Below are 20,564 nucleotides of genomic sequence, written 5' to 3' on the forward strand. Positions count from 1 at the left end.
CTCTTCATTATAATGGAGCCTTGATCTCATCCTATTTTTTTACTCAAGTTTACAAGTTGAACGTCTTCAGTTTTTCTTCAGGGCCTGAAACGATCCAAACCGCTTTTACCCTAAGGCCTCAAACCCCTCTCCCCTACGAGGTTTCAGTTATCCGAGTATGAGTCAATAAAACGGGACAGACTAAAGCGCATCTGCTAATCATTTGCCTACTGCCCCGCAAATGTCTCAAATGGAAATTTGAATTCATAAATATTAAAATTTGTGCATCATCAAGTTTGTATGTTTTTTTTTTCTGGAGAGGTTTGTGGTGTTTACAGCTTCTGTGTCCTGTTGAACTTAAGAATAACAAATACAGACAATCCTGCAAGTACAACCTGTTTAACTGATCTCAGTTGATACTTAATATATCGATACACCTGCTGCGTAAAAGGGTTCAGTATGTTTTTTTTTTCCAAGACTTTTTTTTCTGCGTCTAATAAACACCTTTAATCGAACTTTTAAAAGGCACGTCTCTCACTCTGCGGGCTGCTTTTCAATCCAATGGATCTTCCACCGGCCATTAACACCTCCATAACTGGTTTAACAATAGCTGTAATGAGCTGACACTAATGGAGAAAGCAGGAGATCCGCGTAACTGGAGGACGATGGTCGGGCGATGGAGAGCGACATTTAAATGATCACTGCCCGCCCTTCTCTTCATCACAATCAAAATAGTGAAAATTAATCAGGAGTGCGTAACTTTATTCAGGCTGACTAGTTTATTTACTACTACAGCTACTGACCAAGGGCAGAGACCCGAAGCTGTGGCCTCTTTGGTAAAAACAGAAGATGTTTAGGCAATAACAGGTTAAAGTGCGACAGTTCTCAATTTTAAAGGATTACCGACTCCTCAGGCTGTAGGCCTAATGGACCTGACAAAAGATCATGCTGCCACACAGCGTCTTCTCCTTCAGGCACTCTAAGACCAGGAGCGCCACCATGTGGTCCTTAAAACCGAGTCGCAGCTACAAGCTCTGCTTTGTGCAGTTTCTTGTTGGGATTATAAAGGAGCACAGGTATAAGAAATTGCACAGACTGCTGTTACATTAAAACACGGGGGCGCTTTACTCTGACTCTTTGATTTTAAAGATGAATTAGACATGAAGTTTAGCTGTAACCAAGTCTACAGGCAAGACTTGCAGGTTAAATTACACGTTTTCAGCATTAGAGCTGATAAATACCAACAGATTAAAGGCAAAACACACCATATGATGGACATTAGACACTAGTCAAACCAATTTTGGCAGTCCCAAACTAGGCTGGCTTGGGAATGCCCCAATGTCCACTCTGGAAAAGCTGTAAGCAGTGGTTGGAAAGCACAAGATCTGGGCATCACTGCTCAGAGATCTACTCCAGCGAGCTGGGCCCAGATAATTAAGAGTAAGGATGCATGGTTGCACAAGCAATAAATATATGAAAATTCCTTGACTTGACTAGCAATTTCAGACAGCAAGCATATAAGTCTTTCGATTCTAACAAAAGGATGGTGAGTAGTTTCATTATATGAAGTTTTACCCAGAAATAATTCAATAAACAGGTAAAGATACTCAGTAAAACTTGTAAATAAACAACAAAGAGAAGGACAAGTTTCCATCCCATTTATTCCTGGTTTTATGTTGTACAGGAAGCTGCAATAAAACTGACAGATCTACAAAAAAAGTCACATAAATGAAAAACGATATAGTGGGAGGATTCAAATAAAACACCGAAGGGCCTGTCAGCTTTACGAAGGCTTCAGATAAAAGCAAAAGCGGTCAGATGGTGATCGAAGGGAAGCAGATTCAGGTTAATCATTGACAAGACAATAAAAGAAGCCATTGCACTCCTAACTTCCCCTGAGGTTCCCAGACACAAAAACAGATGGTAAACATTTTTAAAGGCACTTAACAAGGGATTGCATGACGTATCAGTGCATATTATACTATTACATTTCTTCAAAGATGTTTCTCTACAACAGGCCTGATCTGTGGGATCTTTTTGTAAAGTGGACCTATTATGCTTTTTTTCCTCCTGAATTTCTGTCAAATATATAATGAGGTGGATGCATATAAGAAACATGGCTAAAATTTCAAAACACGAGGTCAGTGTATGTACATGTAATCCTGGTCACCTTATAACTCAGGCTCTAAACACTCAGTTTCTGAGGCTTCTTTTCTATTTTTAGTTCTGTATGATGTCAAAGAGAAAGCCCCACCCACCAGCTCTTTAAGCCTTTTGTTTGTGACAGGCAGCCAATCAGAAGAAAGATGACTTTAAGGGAGAGAAAAGCCATAAAATGGCTTTTTTCAGACAGAATGAATTGGAGGGCTGCATCAAGGCCCAGTCCGAGAAAAACTGTGAATTATTTTGAACTATGAGTCATGCAAAGCTACTCTAGCAAAGTAAAAGCATAAAAATACCGAACTAGAAATTAGCATAATAGGTCCCCTTTAAAATATATAAGTGCTATGTAAGAATCTGCTGCAGACTATAGTACTATATTGTACATATCCTATAAGTACAGTAGAACACATGGGCCTGTTAACTGTAACGGCCTAATGAAGAGAACCAGCTGGTTGAAACTTGGCCAACAAATAATGAAATATATATATATCTTCCATAAAACATTTACATTTATAAACATCAGTTTGGGCATAAAATTACCTTTGGTTTGTCTGTGCTTCTGTACTGTCAAGTACTCACTGCACATAAAGAGAGAATCCACCAAAAAACAAACTCATTTTGACATATTATCATTACGTCTGGTTGTTCAATTTAGGAACATGAAATCCCTGCACACTTTAATGTATTTATGAAATTAATTTTGAAATATAGCAAATGGGAAATAATATACAATATTCAATACTATGACTGGAAACCAGACCACACAGATTTATTAAACATCTCTGGATCAGAAACAAAGATTTCTGCATTTCAGTGGATTCTCACTTTAAAAAAAAAAAAAAAAAGTTTAAGAAATTATGCGCAATTTTTTTAATACCATATGTCAAACTGTTGCATGTACTATGTCTAAGGATTGCACGTGTGTACTATTACAGTATATAACATTTAACATTCTAGTATAAAATATAATCGTAGGCCTATCAATAGATTTTTTTTTTATATACATTCGGGGTAAAATGTAGGCTGGGCTGGATTTCGTATGAAAGCAACATTTAAATACAGTCAAACACTGAGTTTCTGCTGCTGGTCGACGCGCTGACAGGTTAACTGGTTGTGTCTACACAGCAAAACATTCTCCTTTCTCTGAGTTAAAGTCAGCTTCAATTTAAGCTGACAAAAAAAACCCAAAACAAAAACAACAAATGCACAAGCGCACAGAAATGTCTCTACTGGCATTCTGTCCACATCTAACGCAGGTTTGTTTAGATGTTTTACTGGAGATTTTTTTAGAAAAGAAAGAAAAATCTGTGCATCAGGACACAGGTTCAGTCATGAAGCAAAAAAAAAAAAAAATCTGCTGAAGGTACATTACATCATCACTGTCAGTGTCATGTCAGTTATAAGCTGTAAATTTAACTTGTAGAAGCAGAAAATATTTCATTTGATGAAGCACTGGTAAATAATATGGCATTTTTTCCCAAGACAATTAACTCAACTTTTCAACAATAAAAAGAACAGCTGTGGCTGCTGTTTAGTTATACTTTGACATACATGTAAAAAAAAAACAACAACAAAAAAAAAAAAAAACATATATATATATATATATATATATATATATATATATATATATAAATATGTGTAAACACACATACATATATATATATATATATATATATATATATATATATATACATATATGTGTATGTATATGTAGTATATATATTTGTGCTTTTCCCTGCACAAAGCTGAGTGTATGCTGACAACACTGGAAAGCGGCTATTGTCTAAGAGTTTGAGAACTCTAATCACTCATCTATCAGGTCTCCTAACAAGCCATCACTGACACAAATTAAACTGATGTCAGTTGCTTTGACTAAAGTATTTCTGTTTTTATACCCAAGGTGCCAATCACTACCAGGTATTGAAGCTAAACCGTAACTAATTTATGCACAAAGTGTCCTTTAGCATGTTTGCTGTGACACACTGAGTTATGGTATAAATGAGTCATCAATTGCTTACAACGCATCATTTGTCAAGGAGCAGGGTTCACTAACCTTAACCAAGTAGTCTTTAGTGCCTAAACCTAACCAGTGAGTGGATCTGAGAGCATAAACAGAGGTAAAAAAACAAAACAAAACAAAGGTTAAAACACACAGCTCTGAATGGGGCACAAATCAGGGTCTCTTGGTAGTCAACCCTGTAAAATGTGCCATCATCACCTCTACATCCTCACTAGGCCTTTGCACTCCTGTTAAAAGTTGCTGTCACGCGTCAGCAGCCAATGTAGCGGAGCTATAGTGCCAAAGCACCAACACTAAAGGATATCTTGTGCTTAATGGGAAGATCCAGGAAGCACCTGACAAAGCTGCACTGTATGTATTCAGATAGGAATGCTGTAATCTATATCCATCTGCTAATGTGAAAGCGATGCTTGTTTCGAGTAATACAACTAACTACCAACTCTTAAGCAGTAGCCGCTGTCCAGCTTGTGATTCGTCCTGAACATGTGATTCCACCATTGCATCATTAGGGACATTTTTACGATGTATGTCTGGTTGTGTTGGTGATATTCCATGAGTATCTGTGCTGTTTTCTGGACTGAAAAAATGGCATTAAACTGTTTTACAGCATTGCTGCAAGTGAGCATGCAATGCACAGAATGCATTGGGAAATTTAATTTCACAAGCTCACTATACAGTGGCAAAAATCAGCAGTTGCTTAGAGAAAAAACAAGTGATGTGTGCAGGCAGTCTTTGCCGCCATCATCAGATCTCTGATTAGGCCTAATAGTTTTGACTTCATTGCGATGTGACAAGCAGTTTAACTTGCTTAATGGATGTTTTGAGATTTGTGGGTTGTTGCATTGCTTCTCTTCTGGGACTATTAGCTGTTCGGGGGAGACGTCTGTTCTGATCTGGGATATGATTCTGGGACAGAAAACAAACACATGAAAATATAATTAATATGAGCTGCAAGCATATTAATCATACCATGGCTGGGATTATGGATATTACTGTTAAAACACTTATAGAATACAACAGGAGAGCCTCTCCTTTTGTATTTTTGTGTATTTTTTTATTTTGTGCCCCACTTTATCCCACTTCATATCAATAACATAAACACCAAACGTAAGTGCTTTTTATAAATTTTCTTCACAAAGGTCAGATGTCTGTAGACCTGCCTGTTGCTGTGTTGGGTCCATGCTGCCACTCAAACCACCATCACGTCTCTCTCTCTTTCTTGACAGTGACATCTCCACTCCCACTCCCGCTCCCACTCCCTGCTCCGGCTCCAGCTGTTGGTGCTGCTGTTCCACTTCCAGACCCTGATGAAGCTGCAGCTCCAGGTCCAGTACTGGCTCCAGATGTAGGAGCTGATGCAGGAGCTGAAGCAGATCCTGCTCCGCTCGATCCTGAACCGGCAGCACCATTTCCCAGAATGGTGGTTATCTCCCCCTGCATGAAGGCCCATGGGGGACTGTTGGGAGAGGTATCCAATGGACAGCGCTCTCCGCTGGGGCAGTACACTTCCCCATCACCATGCCTACTCTGGATATACCCTCTCGTGCACGGGAAGCAGAACCTATATTTGGCGGAGGAAGAGTATTACAGTGGACATAATTACTGTATTAGGGACACTAACAACTGCAGGATATATATTTATAACCAGTTTAACAAATGAATGCTTTTGTGTGCAAAACATATTTAAATAGCTAACCTGGCTAAAAGCTAAAAACAAACAATGTTTCAGGATATTTATATAACAATACTGTCTTAGAATGACAAAAATAAACGACAAACATACAAACCTGTGGCCTGGCACTGATGGACATTGAACAAAGTGGGTGTCTTCCAGTCTCTCATGACACAAGGTGCAGGACAGACTGTTTCCAGCTGAATGGCTGTTATTGGCAGATGCAGATGCCAGCTCAGAGGCACCGCTGTGGGGTAACGCTGCGGCAGCAGTGGTAGCTGCCTCTGCTGAGGTGCTGGATCCTAGGGGCTCTCCTCCTGACCTTGCAGTTAGGGGGCGTGGCTGCCTGGCTGGAGATGATGCAGGTTTAGGACTAGTCTGGCTTACACCTCCAGCCATGGAGAACGATGAAGAAGCCAGGCTTGTACTCTTGCTGGTACTGCTGCCAGCCACAACTGTGTGGGTCTGTGTCTTGGGCTGGTTCTGGGAGGAACTCAGCTCTCTCTCCAGCTCTGGCGTGATAAAAGGGGTGATCCCCATTCCTATTCCCAGCTGTCTGCGGCTCATCTCTGCCAGCACAGGGGCAGGGAAGATCATAGGGCTGCTCATAGGGGCTGTCCGGGCCGTCAGACCAGCGGGCATCCCTGCAAGTATCCCAGGGGGAATACCTGCAATACTCTGAGTCACTAGATTAGGAGGGATGGCTGCGCTAATCATGGATCTCCGACTGCCACTGGGGCTCTGACGGTTAACTTCTTGAAGCGGCTGGCCGTCACGATGCAGCCCGTTTGGCGGTACACGAATAGTTGATGCGGTAATTTCTCCTCTAACTCCCCTCTCGAAACGGTCCCCGTGCGGCCTGCCTCCGTCTGCAGCCACCTCTCCCCGGGCTGATGTGCCGTGTTTATTGGGAGAGGGACCAGGTGACCTCACGTTACCGTCCTGCATGCCGTGAGTTCGCTTCAACTGGCGGGCGCTCGCGATCAGGAATTCAATCTGGTTGGCTCCTTCGTAGTTCACGCATCCACGGCAGACCACCTCACTGAAGTCCCACACCACGGTCCATGGCATCTTTGGCAGGTCGCACAGGTAGCACCACTGGCGCCTGGAGGAGGAAGGGGACGACATGGCTGGCCGAGCTAACCTGAGCGTGTTCAGCGAACCTGCTAACGTGCTAGCACAGGTTAGCTGCGTTAACCTACTTAGCGTGGACAGGTGCACGCCCTCTTTGCTACTGACTTTGTCCCCTAACGGACCTCACACAGCTTTAAAATAATGTTACGCATTCTACATATATGAAATTAGCTCAAATATTTTGGTTGTTTGCAACTAATTTTGATATATTTGTTGTGTTTACCGACTTCGGCCTACTCTTCCCCGCTGTCAACTGCTTCCCAGACGGGCTCTGGAACGTTACGTAACCACGTGAGGTGAATTGTGGGTATTTGAGTTTGCATACTCGCCGAAGTCAACGGAGGGCCTCGTCGTGGAACTACAGTAAAAACTGGCACGGAAGTGAAATACTTAAAGGTCACGGTTCAGTTTTTGTCAACACATGTGCGTCCCACACAAGCCATGCGTTTGGAGACAGAAACTTTTAATTTCAGAAATTTGATCGTATTTTAAAATAAAAAATGCCGAAAGACATATCATCCTCATCGAGTGAAGATGAAGCGGACACCACTGGTGTGGAATCAGCGGCAAAACCGACAGAATCAGGTAAGTTAACACGCAGACATTGCACGAAGTTGGTGTAATAATGGAGGTGATATGCTAGTAGTTACTTACGTTAGAGCGGATTCATTAAGGCTTAGAAGTGGCCAGAGGACGGCAAACGGTATAGCAGGCTAGAGGTAACGATTGTGTTTACATTAAATATGTGGTTTATAGATAAAGCAAAACAGAAGAAAGTTAATATCCACACTAAAAGGTGTTACAGTTTCTGTGCTTCTGACTCGATGGTGTTGTTTTTTAATCCACAGATAAGACCACAAGGTACCAGTGTCCTCCTGACTTTGTCTCTTTCTGCCACGAGCCTTGCAGAAGCACTCTAGCACAAAACCTCAAGAAGAACAAGAATGAGTTATGGCTCATTAAAGCGCCTGCCAGCTTTGATCCCAAATGGTGGGTACAGTCTGCCTTTGCCTTTATCAGACACAGCAAACATTTTTATTAACATAAAAAAATTGTTTTATCCTTGTTATTAACTTGTTTTTTTTGCAATGGTATTTTTGTTTGTTTTTTTTTGTCCTTCCTCTCCATGCAATCATATAAACAGTTTAAACCCCAAACAATTTTCAGATGCAAATACCACAGTAACAATACTTTCAGAAAGAAGCCAGAAGCTGAATATTTCTCTGATATCATCAGTAAACATTCACACAGCATATCACTCGCATATCTCCAATTACTCAAGCGAAATCTCACAGATATCCTCTGAAGTTTTGGTCAAATCAAAACGATGGAGTCACTGCTCACCCCGTCTCATTCTGGCATTCAGTTTAAGATCTTATTTAAAATCTTATTTGTTTACAGCTCCCAGGTCTCTCTGATCCATTGGCAAAGTTCTCTTATATGTCCCAATATCATGTCGTAAACAATAAGTGGCAGAACCTTTATAGATGCTACTCTACGGTTGTAGAATCAGTTACCACTTGACATAAAAAGAGCGATTAATGTGTCTGCTTATTGTTGAAGGCCTCTTAATTCTGTATCATGTGTTCACTGGTTTTTTTGTTGTTGTTTTTTTTTTTGTTTTTTTAACTGTAATAATTTACCTGTGTGTGTAGTTGTAGATACTGTGTGCAGCACTTTGGTCAGTGAACGCTGAGATTAAATCTACTTAGGTAATTTCTAAAAGGAGTCCACCTCTAGTCTCATATTTGTTTCCACAGTGGAACTGTTAAAAAGTTTTGAGGCCTTTTCGTTTCGTGGCACTTGGAGTTAACTGCATTTAACAGAAACAACCTCTCCGTGGCATTTGTTAAAATCTAGTCATGTAGTCATCAGGTCATTGAGATGACTGTAAAATCTGTTAGTATCTATTTAAAATCTACAAATGGTAACTGACCCATTATGACAAGTATCGCTAAGGTGAGCAAAGGTGCAGGTTGCTGGTAATGACAACTTCCCATTGTGAGAATTATGTTGCTTTTGTACTAAAAGTACATTAAATATCAAGTAACAAAGTAACAGCATGACGGTGTAAGAAGAACCAGTATGTTTAAACCTTTTCCAGAGTACTTTAAGTGATGCTTTACTCACCTTTTCTCATTCCATCCAGCTTCAGTGGCATCAAGGTGCCCCTCTCTGGTCTCCAGACCCTGAAGGTTCCTACTGCTGCTCCAGCTGGAGCCAAGACTGGTAGCGGGCAGCAGATCTATAGCATCCTGGCATCCAACCACAGTACCTCAGAACTCCGCCTGCTCACCAGTGACAAGAAGCCGTCAAATGGCATGGTTGTTGGTCCTGCTTTTTCAGGCCTGCTTAATGTGTGCGAGACCTACGGAGACAGCAGCAACAATCAGGCCCCTCAGGTCATCCCTGCTGCTCCAGCCCCCTCCATACCGCCTGGACTCAAACAGCGATTCCAGCCTTTTGGCAGCAAGACCCCCACTCTGACCTGCGTGGCAGAGAATGAGTTGGATGGAGTTGCCTTCGGGCCCTCTTCCACAACTCTCCGACCTCTGGTAGTCAAGCGATTCGTAGAAGAAGCAGGTCAAGAAGAAGATGAGGAGGAGGAAGAAGAAGAAGGGAGGAAAAAGAAGAAGAAAAAGAAGGAAAAACGGATAAAAAAAGAGCGACTAGAGGAAGTGGTGAATGTGAAAGAGGAACCTGTAGATGAATTTCAGGAAGAAGTAATGATGGAGCTCCCCTTCCAGGAGGGCGATTATTCTGTGGAGAAGAGGAAGAAGAAGAAGAAAAAGAAGGACAGAGAGCGAGAGGAGGTGGAGGAGGGACTGGAGCCCAGTGTCAAAGTCAAGACTGAAGAGGTGCCTGTGAAATGTGAACCCATGGACACATTCTTTGGTGAAGAAGTGGAGGGCTCAGGAAGGAAGAAGAAAAAGAAAAAGAAACTCAGAACTGATGGTGACTAGTCTGGTGTCATTTTGTAGTTTTTTTTAGTTTTGTTTGTTTCTTTTTGACCATGTGAGCACATCAGAGACAGTTTACTGCTTAATTACTTCAGTGTTGTTGTTGCCAAGACGTTGGCATGGTGTTGTCAACAAAAGGGCACGTTGTGAATACAATGAGTAGTGAGGTGAATTATAAAGTGGATTCTTTGTAGCATCTTTAAGACAAATGTTCATTTCAGTTTGGCCAGATGGAGACAGATTAACACACAATGTGTGCACCTGGAGGCATCATCGACTACAATACTGATAAGAGTGTACAAGATAATGGTGTCAGGAAGCACAACAGGTTTGAGCAATGACACAGCATCTCATTCGATTTAGCATTTTTGTTTTTGTTTTTTTGTAAACAGTGTGAGTCCAGTACTGGAGACCTTATTTGTTTCTCCAGGAAAACAAATGTCACGAAGTCCAAAAGCGATTAAAGGAAATGAAAAATGAGAAAAACGTGTTTTTGGTTTTTTTGGGGGGGTTTTTTGTCCTGCTGTTGGCCCACACAAGTTAACAGCAACATTTTCCTCTCGTGCCTTTTCAGAGCAGTGACTTCATCTACAAGGAATGAAAGTTGAATTTGTGTGTGAACTCCACACTGTGGATTTGAAATTGTGCAACAGTTTGACTGTACCCAATTTACAGAGGCGTAGTTTTGTAATGATGTTCATGATGTCAGGCAAAAAAATCCAAACCATCTGTTCTGTGAAATATGATTTTCATGAATGATTTTCCAGTTTTTTCAGATGGCCCAAAGACTAACATGAAATAAAATGGTTTAGTTTAATAAGCTTTGGGGGTTTTTTGTAGGTTTTTTTTCCCAAATTGGCACTGTTTTGTTTTTTTTGTTTTTTCCTCATGCAATAATATTGTTATAAAAAATGTGTTTTCTCAACACATGAACTGCGGTTATTCAGGTAAATTTTCATGCTCATAAGCAGTTGCGACAGGGAGAGGGCGCCACAGTCCAGCTAGTCGTCTGCGTGGAACCGCTGCCTGCAGCCTTTGAACAACCTCTGAGCTTCTAACCTACATGCTACTATTTCTTTTAACTAATTTAACACAGATCTGCTGTAGCCGTCTCAATGCACAAAGAGGCGATTCATAATTTTTAACATTTTCTGATGGCAGCGACTCATCGGAGCTCTGTGACACTCAGGTGAAAAACCTCAGTCCATGCTCTGCATCCTCCGCCCTCCCTTCACTGCTCTCCTCTGCCTGCTCTGCACCGGAGTATGGTCCTGTTTCTTAATGAGCTCAGGCACCTCTGGTGCTATCACACTCTCACCATCTGTAGTAACCCCCTGCACATGCTGCAAGCCTTATTGATCCAACCTCACAAGTGCATTAACATTTTTTAGCCTTTTCAAAGGGCCTGTCAAACTCGAAATGATAAACACTATGCTAGAGGTATAAAATGTAACCTTAAGACAAGAAGGAACATTTTTAGTGTTTTTTCTACTGAGTGTATTTGACATGACTTGGCATCAGGTCATCTATTTTTTTTTTTCTTTGGGTGTAGCAGGCAGTCATTAAAGCCGAGAGCCACAGATGTCAGATGCTGGCTAAAATGTTTTTCTGAGAGTCGCAGATAATGCCAGATTTCTGTGTATCCTCACAGGTATGTCGAATGTGTGTGCGAGCTCCTGCGCCTCAGAGCTTTCAGGCTTGAGTGCCTGAGTGCATATGCCTGTGTTGCTGAGAGAGCGTGTGTGCAGCTGTCTGAGCTTAAGGTCAATGAAACGAAAAATAATTTTTACTCTGTTGGCTAAAATATACAAAATTCATACATGCTTTCTTGTATTTTGAGCACTTAGCTTTTAAACTAAGAGAAAAAACATTTGTTTCTACATATGATCTCCTATTGTTTATAGTATAAAATGAAAATGTGTAAAAACCAGATGTAATAAAAAACAAACAAACCCACTGTGTTTCAGAAAATCCAAATATATACAACCCAATGGCAAGTGTCGATTGCCATCCCTGAGTGCAGTAGCCGACTAAAATCCAAGCCAAGTCAATACTCCCCAAAATGCTTGTCTTTAAGAAATTTTGCCTCGGGATTGTAAGATGTCTGTTGTTATTTTTCTAGACTTGATTTGGAGCCCTGCTTCAAGTGACTATTAAAGGAACCTTGGCCTTAAGGTGTGCTCAGACTTGTGGTAAAGGCTATTTTTGGCTTGTGATATTCGCATGATCTGTTACAATTTAACAGTTTTAACATTTCTGTGTTTGTTCAAGGCAGCCAGCATACTCCACCATACGGGTGTTGTGTCTGACGTTTGTTAGCCGCTACTGATTGTGACTGATTTCTAAAGGTAACCTGAGGGGGTTACTCTTCATTTGTGGAATTTCTGTGCCTATGCAAAAATTGGCCAAAAAGTTGGAGCTGTGTAAAGGGTAAATAAATCCAGAAAGAAATTATTTGTAAAGTATTAAAGCCTATAATTAACAGGAAAAAAGCACAGGGAAGCATATAATAATTTTGCATTTTTCTTTAATTCCAGCTGCACACTTCAGTTTGCCTCAATTCTTCTTACAATAAGTCAAGTATGGGAACTGAGATCATTTGCTGTAGTTTTGACACTAAATGTTTTCCTATCCTGGCTTGAGATACCATTTCAATAGTTCAGTTATTCTCAATAGTTTTGGACTCATTTTGACATATTTTTCCACTATTACTCAAAATATTGAGTAATAGAGTGCCCCCTTGCAAGCAGGCCACTCTTTTATTACAGAGATGTGGTGTTGTAACCTGCACAGAATCTGGTTTGGTAATATTTTGCTGTAAGAAAGAAGGAAACATTATCTGGATGGGAACGCATGTTACACCAAAACCTGCGTATGGTGTTCAGCAGTGACACAGCTGTGCATGTGTACAAATCCACACTCAAACCCTCACAGATTCTGGTTTTTGAACTGTATACTGATAAAAGGTTTGATCATCTCTCTCCTCTGTAGACTTTAGAGGTTGTTGCCAAAGATTTGAAATTTTCATTCATCAGATAATGTGATTTCATTCTCTTGGTTATTCATGTTTTCTTTTACTCTTGGCACGGTAGCTAACTTAGCAGATGCTCTGAATTATCTTGGATTTTCAAAATAAAAGGCATCAGTTATAGTTTGTCAGAATGTTTGAGGCCAGATTTGAAAAAAAAAAAAAAATTAATTAAAAAAAATAATCCTCCTATTCGGTATCTATGTTCAGTCTTTTCAGCCAACCTCCAACTTATTTAGTAGCAACAAGCCCACAAGTTATTATTCACATTCTTCCCAAACCTTCCACCTATTTAGTCCCATAGTTAAAATGTAACTACCAGCTTGATTGCACAAGCATATATGTGGTCACTCAGTAGGTTTTGTTTATGCAAAGTGTTCCGGTATACATATGTGAGACAAAGAAAAATATCCTGGATTCAGTTGCTTTTGAATCGAAACATAAAACAGTGGTTGGTGATGACATCGGGGTGCATTAACATATTAGCAGCTTTCTATTTCTACCCCCTGTATGCTTTCATGAATCATTAAGGAAACAGCTAAAGGCGTGATCTCTGACCCTTCCTGACGTGCATCTTTTTAATACTGCTGAGGAACAGGTTTTTATTAACAGTCATCTCCCAGGAACTATGTAATAGCTTTTATGGTGCATGTGAAGCACTACACAAGCTGATTCAAGGAAGCTGGTTTCAAGGTAGAATACCATTTATGTATCTTGTTATGCTTTTTATAATGTTTTTTTCTGAATCTTTCATCCTGGTTGCGTCGTAAGAAATCTGTGTGTGTCTGTGCACGTACCAGTGTGGTCAAGACAAAGCGTTATAGTCTCATCTCATTTCCATTATATGTAGAGTTCACTATCTGTGAAATTTGATCTGAAATACACAGGAAGATGAAGTCTAAGAATTGAAATCTCAATGATATCAACTCCTACAGTCATTACTGGCCGTCCCCGAGTGTTATGCTGCACACAGGAACTGTCACTGGCCATCATTTACACCATCTACACTACATTTGTTTCCAAGGAAGGAAAAAATAATTGGGTTCCTTTCAGAGAAACGGGTCGGCAGATTCAAATTGATACACCTGCTGGGATGTGAGTAATGGTTTCTGCTTCCTTGACAACCTCACTTCTCTGAAGGAATACAGTTATATTCTGTGTCCTGCACGTCTGAATGCTTTCGCCAGTTTTAAGCAGTGAAAAGCAACACAACATATTTGCTAATTGCTCACACAAATGAGGGATTAGAAAGGAGATTTTGACTGCGGGTGTAGTTCCTCTGGACGTGAGTCATCCTTTTAAAACGTGCCCTGAATTAGATGCCGAGTGTAACAGGAGAGGTGGTGGGAGACATTTAATCATTTCAGCCAGATTATGTAAGGTGAATCATTGTGGCTCTGCACCAGACCTGCCCCAGCAGTGTCGCTTCACATGAAGTCACACCTGCTTGTTCTTTAAGTGTGCAAACCAACAGGGAAACTCCTCTTTGCAAACTGGAAACAAACACACCAACTGATGTTGTTTTTTTATTTGTTTGTTTGTTTGTTTTTACCCAGCTTTCATGCAGATAGATGAAAAAAGGTGTTTTACACTTTAAATGTATTAATGTGTATACACTTTTTTTATTCACTTAGAAGTTAGGTAGATGAACCTACTATGTGGATCAGCGATATCTTACTTTATCTTATCTTAAAGGCACAATGTATAAAATCTCACCACTAGGTGTCAGTAGATCACAGATTGCGGTCAACTGAAATCAGTTTTCTTATCTCTCCCAGTTCAAGTGCGTAATCCTATCTATGGTGGCCTTTGCAGGACAAACAACTCTGGCCACACCTGTCGTGAGTTTAGGCTGCCAGTCCGTTGTTTACCTCAGCCGGGTGTCCACGTCTGTTTTCTCTGGAGGAGCCTGTGAAACTTTGTGAGAGAAGACGATGAAGCACACTTCTGTCCAGTAACAGTGATGCTGAGGTGAACTGTTGAGGATATCCTGTTAGCCAGCAGTAGTGAAACTTTTCTTTATTTAGTGAATAAACTCTCATCCAATTTGATAATATAATCCAGCTGTTAATCAGCGTTGTGTTAGCTTATAAGCAGCTGTTGCTGTTGTTTAGCCGGCTTGTTGTCAGTTGTGAGAGATGCATTTCTAATCTGCTGGCAATAAATAATTGCAACAAAATCTGGAATTAATAAGCTTGTTGCATACTTTGTTCTTTCCCTGACTTCCGTCCAGGAGATGAGGCTTGAGGTGAGGAGGAGGAAGATTAGATTGAAATGAGGCAGGAGTTAGAGCAGTGGTGGATGAGGACAAAGACATAATGAGAAACAGATGATGAAATTATACATTTACTAATATTAAATGGTTATAGTTTAAAAGAGCTATTTGTGATCTTTAAATTTTAAGTAATTTATAAGATGTACTGCATATGCAGCCAGTTTCTAGCCAAATACATAAAACATGATTATGCGGAGTGGCGATGCCCATCTTGGCCACCATATTCAAGATGGTGGGACAACATGGTGGCTTCAAGAAACTGGTCACTGCTACGATGTATTTTTAATGGAGTCATTCCAAGTTTATGAGAATGTATCAACTTGCTGGAAGATGTAATTATACACTAATCGGTGTATATTTATCAGTACAACATTTTTTGCTTACTGTACAAAGTAGAAACGTGACTATATTACCAGGCTGTAAAAACTCCAATAACCTGTGCTTAAAATGACCTCCATTTCTGTGTGATTTCACCACAGCAAAGCAGCAAACCAAATGTACACAGCTCGGCTGTGACTGCAGCAGAAATACATGAGGGAGAGAGGACAGAAAAGCTTTTTATGTGGAATAGGACAGAGATGTGGTGAGGCTACTATTGAAGCTATATTTAATGTATCTAAGTGCTTCTTTATACTTGTGTCAAATAGTTATCATGTACAGCTACACATCTGAGACAAAGATAAACATCCTGGGCTTTGTTGCTTCTGAGCTGAAACATAAAACTGTGGTTGTGAATTCTGGGAATAATCTTGGCCAGCATTAACATATGAGCAAGGTTTATATTTCTATCCTGTTGTATGCCTTCATGACTCATTAAGGAAACTGCTAAAGGCTTTACTTCTGACCCTTTATGGCCTGTAATCGTTATACTGGATGCATCCTTTGGAGATAAAGAGTAGAACAACAATACAGAACTGCAGGTGAAGTGATGTTACTTCTCTCAGGGAAGCTTTCCACTGAGCAGTTAACTGTTGATTAGAGGTCTGAAGCACATCTAAATACTACGCAGCCATCAAGGCTAAAATTGGTTTAAATCTGGTTCAAATGTAAATGTTTAGCATGTTTAAAAAAGTACACAAATGCAAACATTCATGCATGTTTGTTTGTTTTTTTTCTAGCATTTTTTAGTTATGAAATTGTTGCGGTTGTGATTAGTAAGCTACACAACTTCCACTGCAAGTCATAAATTAGTATTAATGGATGGCTTATTTTACTCAGGTAACATGACAGTCTGAACCAGGCATGTCAAACTCATTCTATATCGAGGGTCACATGCAGCCCAGTCTGATCTTAAGTGGGCCGAATGAGTGAAACCCCACTTTCTTTCAGTGTAACAATGTCTAACTACACATTTAATCCCTGATAAGTCTTAATATTAGATAAAGAACTACAATTTCAACAGGACATCTCAGTGTTTCTACATTATAAATGTGTAGAATTACAGAAAACATCTGGTAGCTCGCTGCCCAGTCTATCCCATATTTATAAAACATAACATTTTTGGTGATTGATGAAAGTTTTCTCTTATTTTTAACCAAAATTTCTTTAGTAGAGAGTGAAAAACAGGAACTTTTCAGTCATTTTATTGTTTATCCATTACTTAATTACTTTGGTGTAATGTCATTGGATTGGAGTCTTTGCCAGGACGATTCTAGCGCCTGGGCCTTATGTTTGACACCCTGAATCATAACCATTGCTCTACTCTGCTTTGACTGCCTACAGTGGTAAGTAGTGTCGCCTCACAGCAAGAAGGGCCTTCTAGCAGCACTACTGTCACCTTGGCAGGCATCTATCTAAATGAATGGCTATAACAGTATTTTAAGGGGTCAGTGGGACATAAAAACCAGTCAAATCCTAAATTTTGCACCCCCAAAATGCTTGTACTTGTACTATGCATGGCCAGAGATTCACAGTATTCTAACTGTAACACTATTATAGGCTCTGAGGTATTAACAGCACCTCTGCAGCCAATAAAAACCATGCTGATTCACACTATGACTACCGTAAGCCAAACAACAGTAAAAAAAAAAGTACACTCACCTACATCCTTACTATGATAACAAGTAGAGAGACAGCACTGCCACTGGCTACACATCAGCACAACAACATGACTGGGCATATGTTCTGCTGTCGACTGGCTCTTTGGGCGCAGAGCTGGGACAGCTATCCTGCCATCTTAGTGTTTCAGATTTTTTACATTATTTAATTAATTTTTTTCTAGATTCTTTGCTATATCTGGTCTTTATTTGTCTGTGGTTTGATGATCTGAGTCATCTGAGGTGTTTGCAGAGGTGATGAACAGTTGGCCTTTCTCTTTTCTACGAAATTCAGACGTAAAGACAACTTTTCACCCTTTACTCTTTCACCATGTTTCAACTTTGCTGGCATGGCTTTTCAACAAAATTTTACTAAGTGGAATATGATTAAACAATGGTTCTCATTATTTAATAACTGTGAGGACAGTTAGATGTGCAGCTTCAACAGTCTTTGCATTTTTTATGTTTTATTTTATTATTTTTTGAGATGTTAGGAAAGTAAAAAGAGAAACTGAAAGAGGGGCAGGGTTCTTGATGTTCTTGTTGCGATGTCCATGGTGGGATTCAGCCTGTATCTTAGCAACCCTGCCTCAATGTGCTCACCTGCTTGAATGCACCACTTTCCCTGCTCAGCTTAGCAGCTGAGGAGTCAAGAGGTCAGAGCTTAGGCAGTGAGGCAGGTTTGACTTGTGCTGGAGTAGCACAGACTGACATTTCACCATCAAAACAAACAAACAAACAAAAAAACTTGGAAAAAAAAACCCCAAAAGAAAAACACATGTAGTACTATGTGTGAACATCTGATTATATGGTGCCATTTAGCTGTGTGCGTAATGAGCACATCTGTGACATCTGCATTATTGTTCCACATGCCTGCGTGTTAACTTTGTATCCTGTATCCACTAGAGGGCAGATGACGGCCTAATTATCCCTGAAAACTGAATGTCTTGCTTGTGAAGACAACATAAACTAATACTAACCATGTAATACAAACTGTTACAGGCCATAGGGATTCCTTTTCTGTGAACTGGACCGATCAATGGCCTTACCAGCACAAGACTCTGAGCACATGGGAATATACAGTATTGGTAAAGATGAGGAGGAATGTGACTTTGGAAAGTTCTTCCAGAAAAAATAAACACTCACGTTTCTGCTTTGAAGACGACAAACTCTGACACGTTCTGGTCTTGACAGTCAGGAAGAATATTTGAAAAAAACTTCCCTTCTGTGTCAGTGGAAGTGGAAGGTTACAGGGGTTAAACGAGAGCTGATGCAGTGAGGCGTCTTCAGTTCCAGTCAGTCACTGTAACCTCCATCTACAGACAGTAATCTTACACCTGCCTGTGTCTCTACTGTATTGCATTATACCATCTAAAGGTAATAGAATGATGCAATATATCGCTGTGTGCAATACTAATTGTGTGTTCCCGTTGTCTGAGCTCAGTACAGGTCCTGAGGTGTGTGTGTGTGTGTGTGTGTGTGTGTGTGTGTGTGTGTGTGTGAGTGTGAGTGTGTAGCTGGGTGTTAGGCTGCGGTGCTGTCTGCGATGGAGGAGGAGGAGGATGAATAATAAATGCAGTCTGAAGTTTGGATCCAACGTGTTCAGACTACTGAGCAGAGTAGAGGCCTTTCTACTGCCCAGCCGTGTCGATGCCAATGATAAGATTGTTGGGGGGGGGGGGTTGGGTTGAGTTTTTTTTCTTTGGTTGGGGGGGGGGTAATGAATTGGAGGACCAATTCTCGCCTGCTCTCCCCTCCCTCTGCAGTGATCTCTCTCTCCCTCTCGCTCCCGTTCCTCTCATGCTTTCTTTTTCAACCAGCGCGCCTCGCTTGAGCCAGCCTGCGGCAATGTGAGCGTTGCCATGGCAACGAGGACCTGCCAAGGACCATGGCGATGGAGAGAGAAAGAGAGCGAGAGGAAGAGAGAGAGCGAGAAAGGAGGGGTGCAGCTCGTCAATGTCTTAGAGTCCCCCGTTCCTCCCCCACCCAAACATGCGCACACAAACACACACAGAGGCACACACACTCTTCAGGCATGCTGCTGAAAGCACAAATATCACAAAGGAAATCTGTGGCAGGGAAACTGAAACACGGTTTTCAATTTTCATCCTATCTATCTATCTATCTATCTATCTATCTATCTATCTATCTATCTATCTATCTATCTATCTATCTATCTATCTATCTATCTATCTATCTATCTATCTATCTATCTATCTATCTATCTATCTATCTATCTATCTATCTATCATCATTCCTTTACATGACTTCACTGTTTTCCTTTTCTCCCCATATTTTTTACATGAAAAAATAAAAAATACAATCTACAGTAAGAGAATAATGAGTTGTTGGTCTTTTTAACTATCCACTTTTCTACTATTTCTGTTTTCTACCATTTGTGTGTGTGCTTACGTGCATGTGTGCGTGCAGCTCTGGCTCATTTCCAACTCCAACCCTCTAATAAGCCCCTCTGCTGAAACTGAAAGGGTGACATGGATCAATAACTGGATATATGAAGCTCTTCTGCACAAACTGACATGGAAATGGCAATCCTTTTCTTGTACCTCTATTTTCTCACAGACAATGGTGGGAGTTGTTGTGCCGGTTGGTTGTGTAGTGTGTACTGAGCGTTTGTGTGACACTGCGGTGCAGCTTTGAAAAGGCTGCGGCAGCCGTCGACAGACGACAGTCCTCACCGCACCAACAACTTGATTGCATACTAATGTTTTGGTATGACGCATCTCTCTTTCTCTTCCTCCCTCCTAATCAACTTCTCTCCCTGTTTTCCACTTCCACCCCCCCACCCCAGGCAGCTCTCCCCCTCCTCATCTCAATTATTTTCATACGTCTCCCTCTTTCTTCCCTTCTTTCTTTCTTCCAACCCTCCTGCTCTTCACATTGTGTGGCAGTGATATGGCACTGAGCTGCTGCTGGTACAACCCACCCACCACCTCTGCAATGAAATACAGGAATTCAACCAGATGGGACATAAAGATATAAAGGCGCTGAACACAGCAGCAGTATGCATTTTACAGGGAGAACCTTTACCAGGGCTGGGGCTAACAATTATTTTCATAATTCATCATTAGTTTATATTTCAATTGAGTCTTTCTGTCATAAAACAGTAAAGAGTCCCTATGCTGTGCTCCCACAACCCAGGGTGTCTTCTCTAACAGTTTCAGGTTTCAGCAATCTAACACATTAATGTTGCAGATATTTACAGTGACGCAGTGTAAAACAGAGAGAGAGGCTGCAAGTCTTCACATCAGGTCAGTGTTTGGCAGTCAGGAAAATTTA

The 20,564-nt window shown here is 40.7% G+C and overlaps 2 protein-coding genes across 2 annotated transcripts; one reads left to right on the plus strand and one right to left on the minus strand.

Annotated features, from left to right (window-relative positions):
• Positions 1–3,826: 3,826 nt before the first annotated feature.
• irf2bp1 (interferon regulatory factor 2 binding protein 1) lies at positions 3,827–6,992 on the minus strand. The gene is made up of 3 exons (XM_031739934.2): positions 5,950–6,992; positions 5,323–5,723; positions 3,827–5,068 (listed from the first exon to the last, which is right to left on the minus strand). The coding sequence occupies exons 1-2, from the start codon at positions 6,960–6,962 to the stop codon at positions 5,363–5,365; spliced, it is 1,374 nt and encodes a 457-aa protein (XP_031595794.2). The 5' UTR covers positions 6,963–6,992; the 3' UTR covers positions 3,827–5,068; positions 5,323–5,362.
• Positions 6,993–7,414: 422 nt separating this feature from the next.
• polr1g (RNA polymerase I subunit G) lies at positions 7,415–10,408 on the plus strand. The gene is made up of 3 exons (XM_031739935.2): positions 7,415–7,553; positions 7,817–7,958; positions 9,118–10,408. The coding sequence occupies exons 1-3, from the start codon at positions 7,469–7,471 to the stop codon at positions 9,929–9,931; spliced, it is 1,041 nt and encodes a 346-aa protein (XP_031595795.1). The 5' UTR covers positions 7,415–7,468; the 3' UTR covers positions 9,932–10,408.
• Positions 10,409–20,564: the final 10,156 nt, after the last annotated feature.

Source organism: Oreochromis aureus, linkage group 14 (assembly GCF_013358895.1).
Source record: "Oreochromis aureus strain Israel breed Guangdong linkage group 14, ZZ_aureus, whole genome shotgun sequence".
NCBI lineage: Eukaryota > Metazoa > Chordata > Actinopteri > Cichliformes > Cichlidae > Oreochromis > Oreochromis aureus.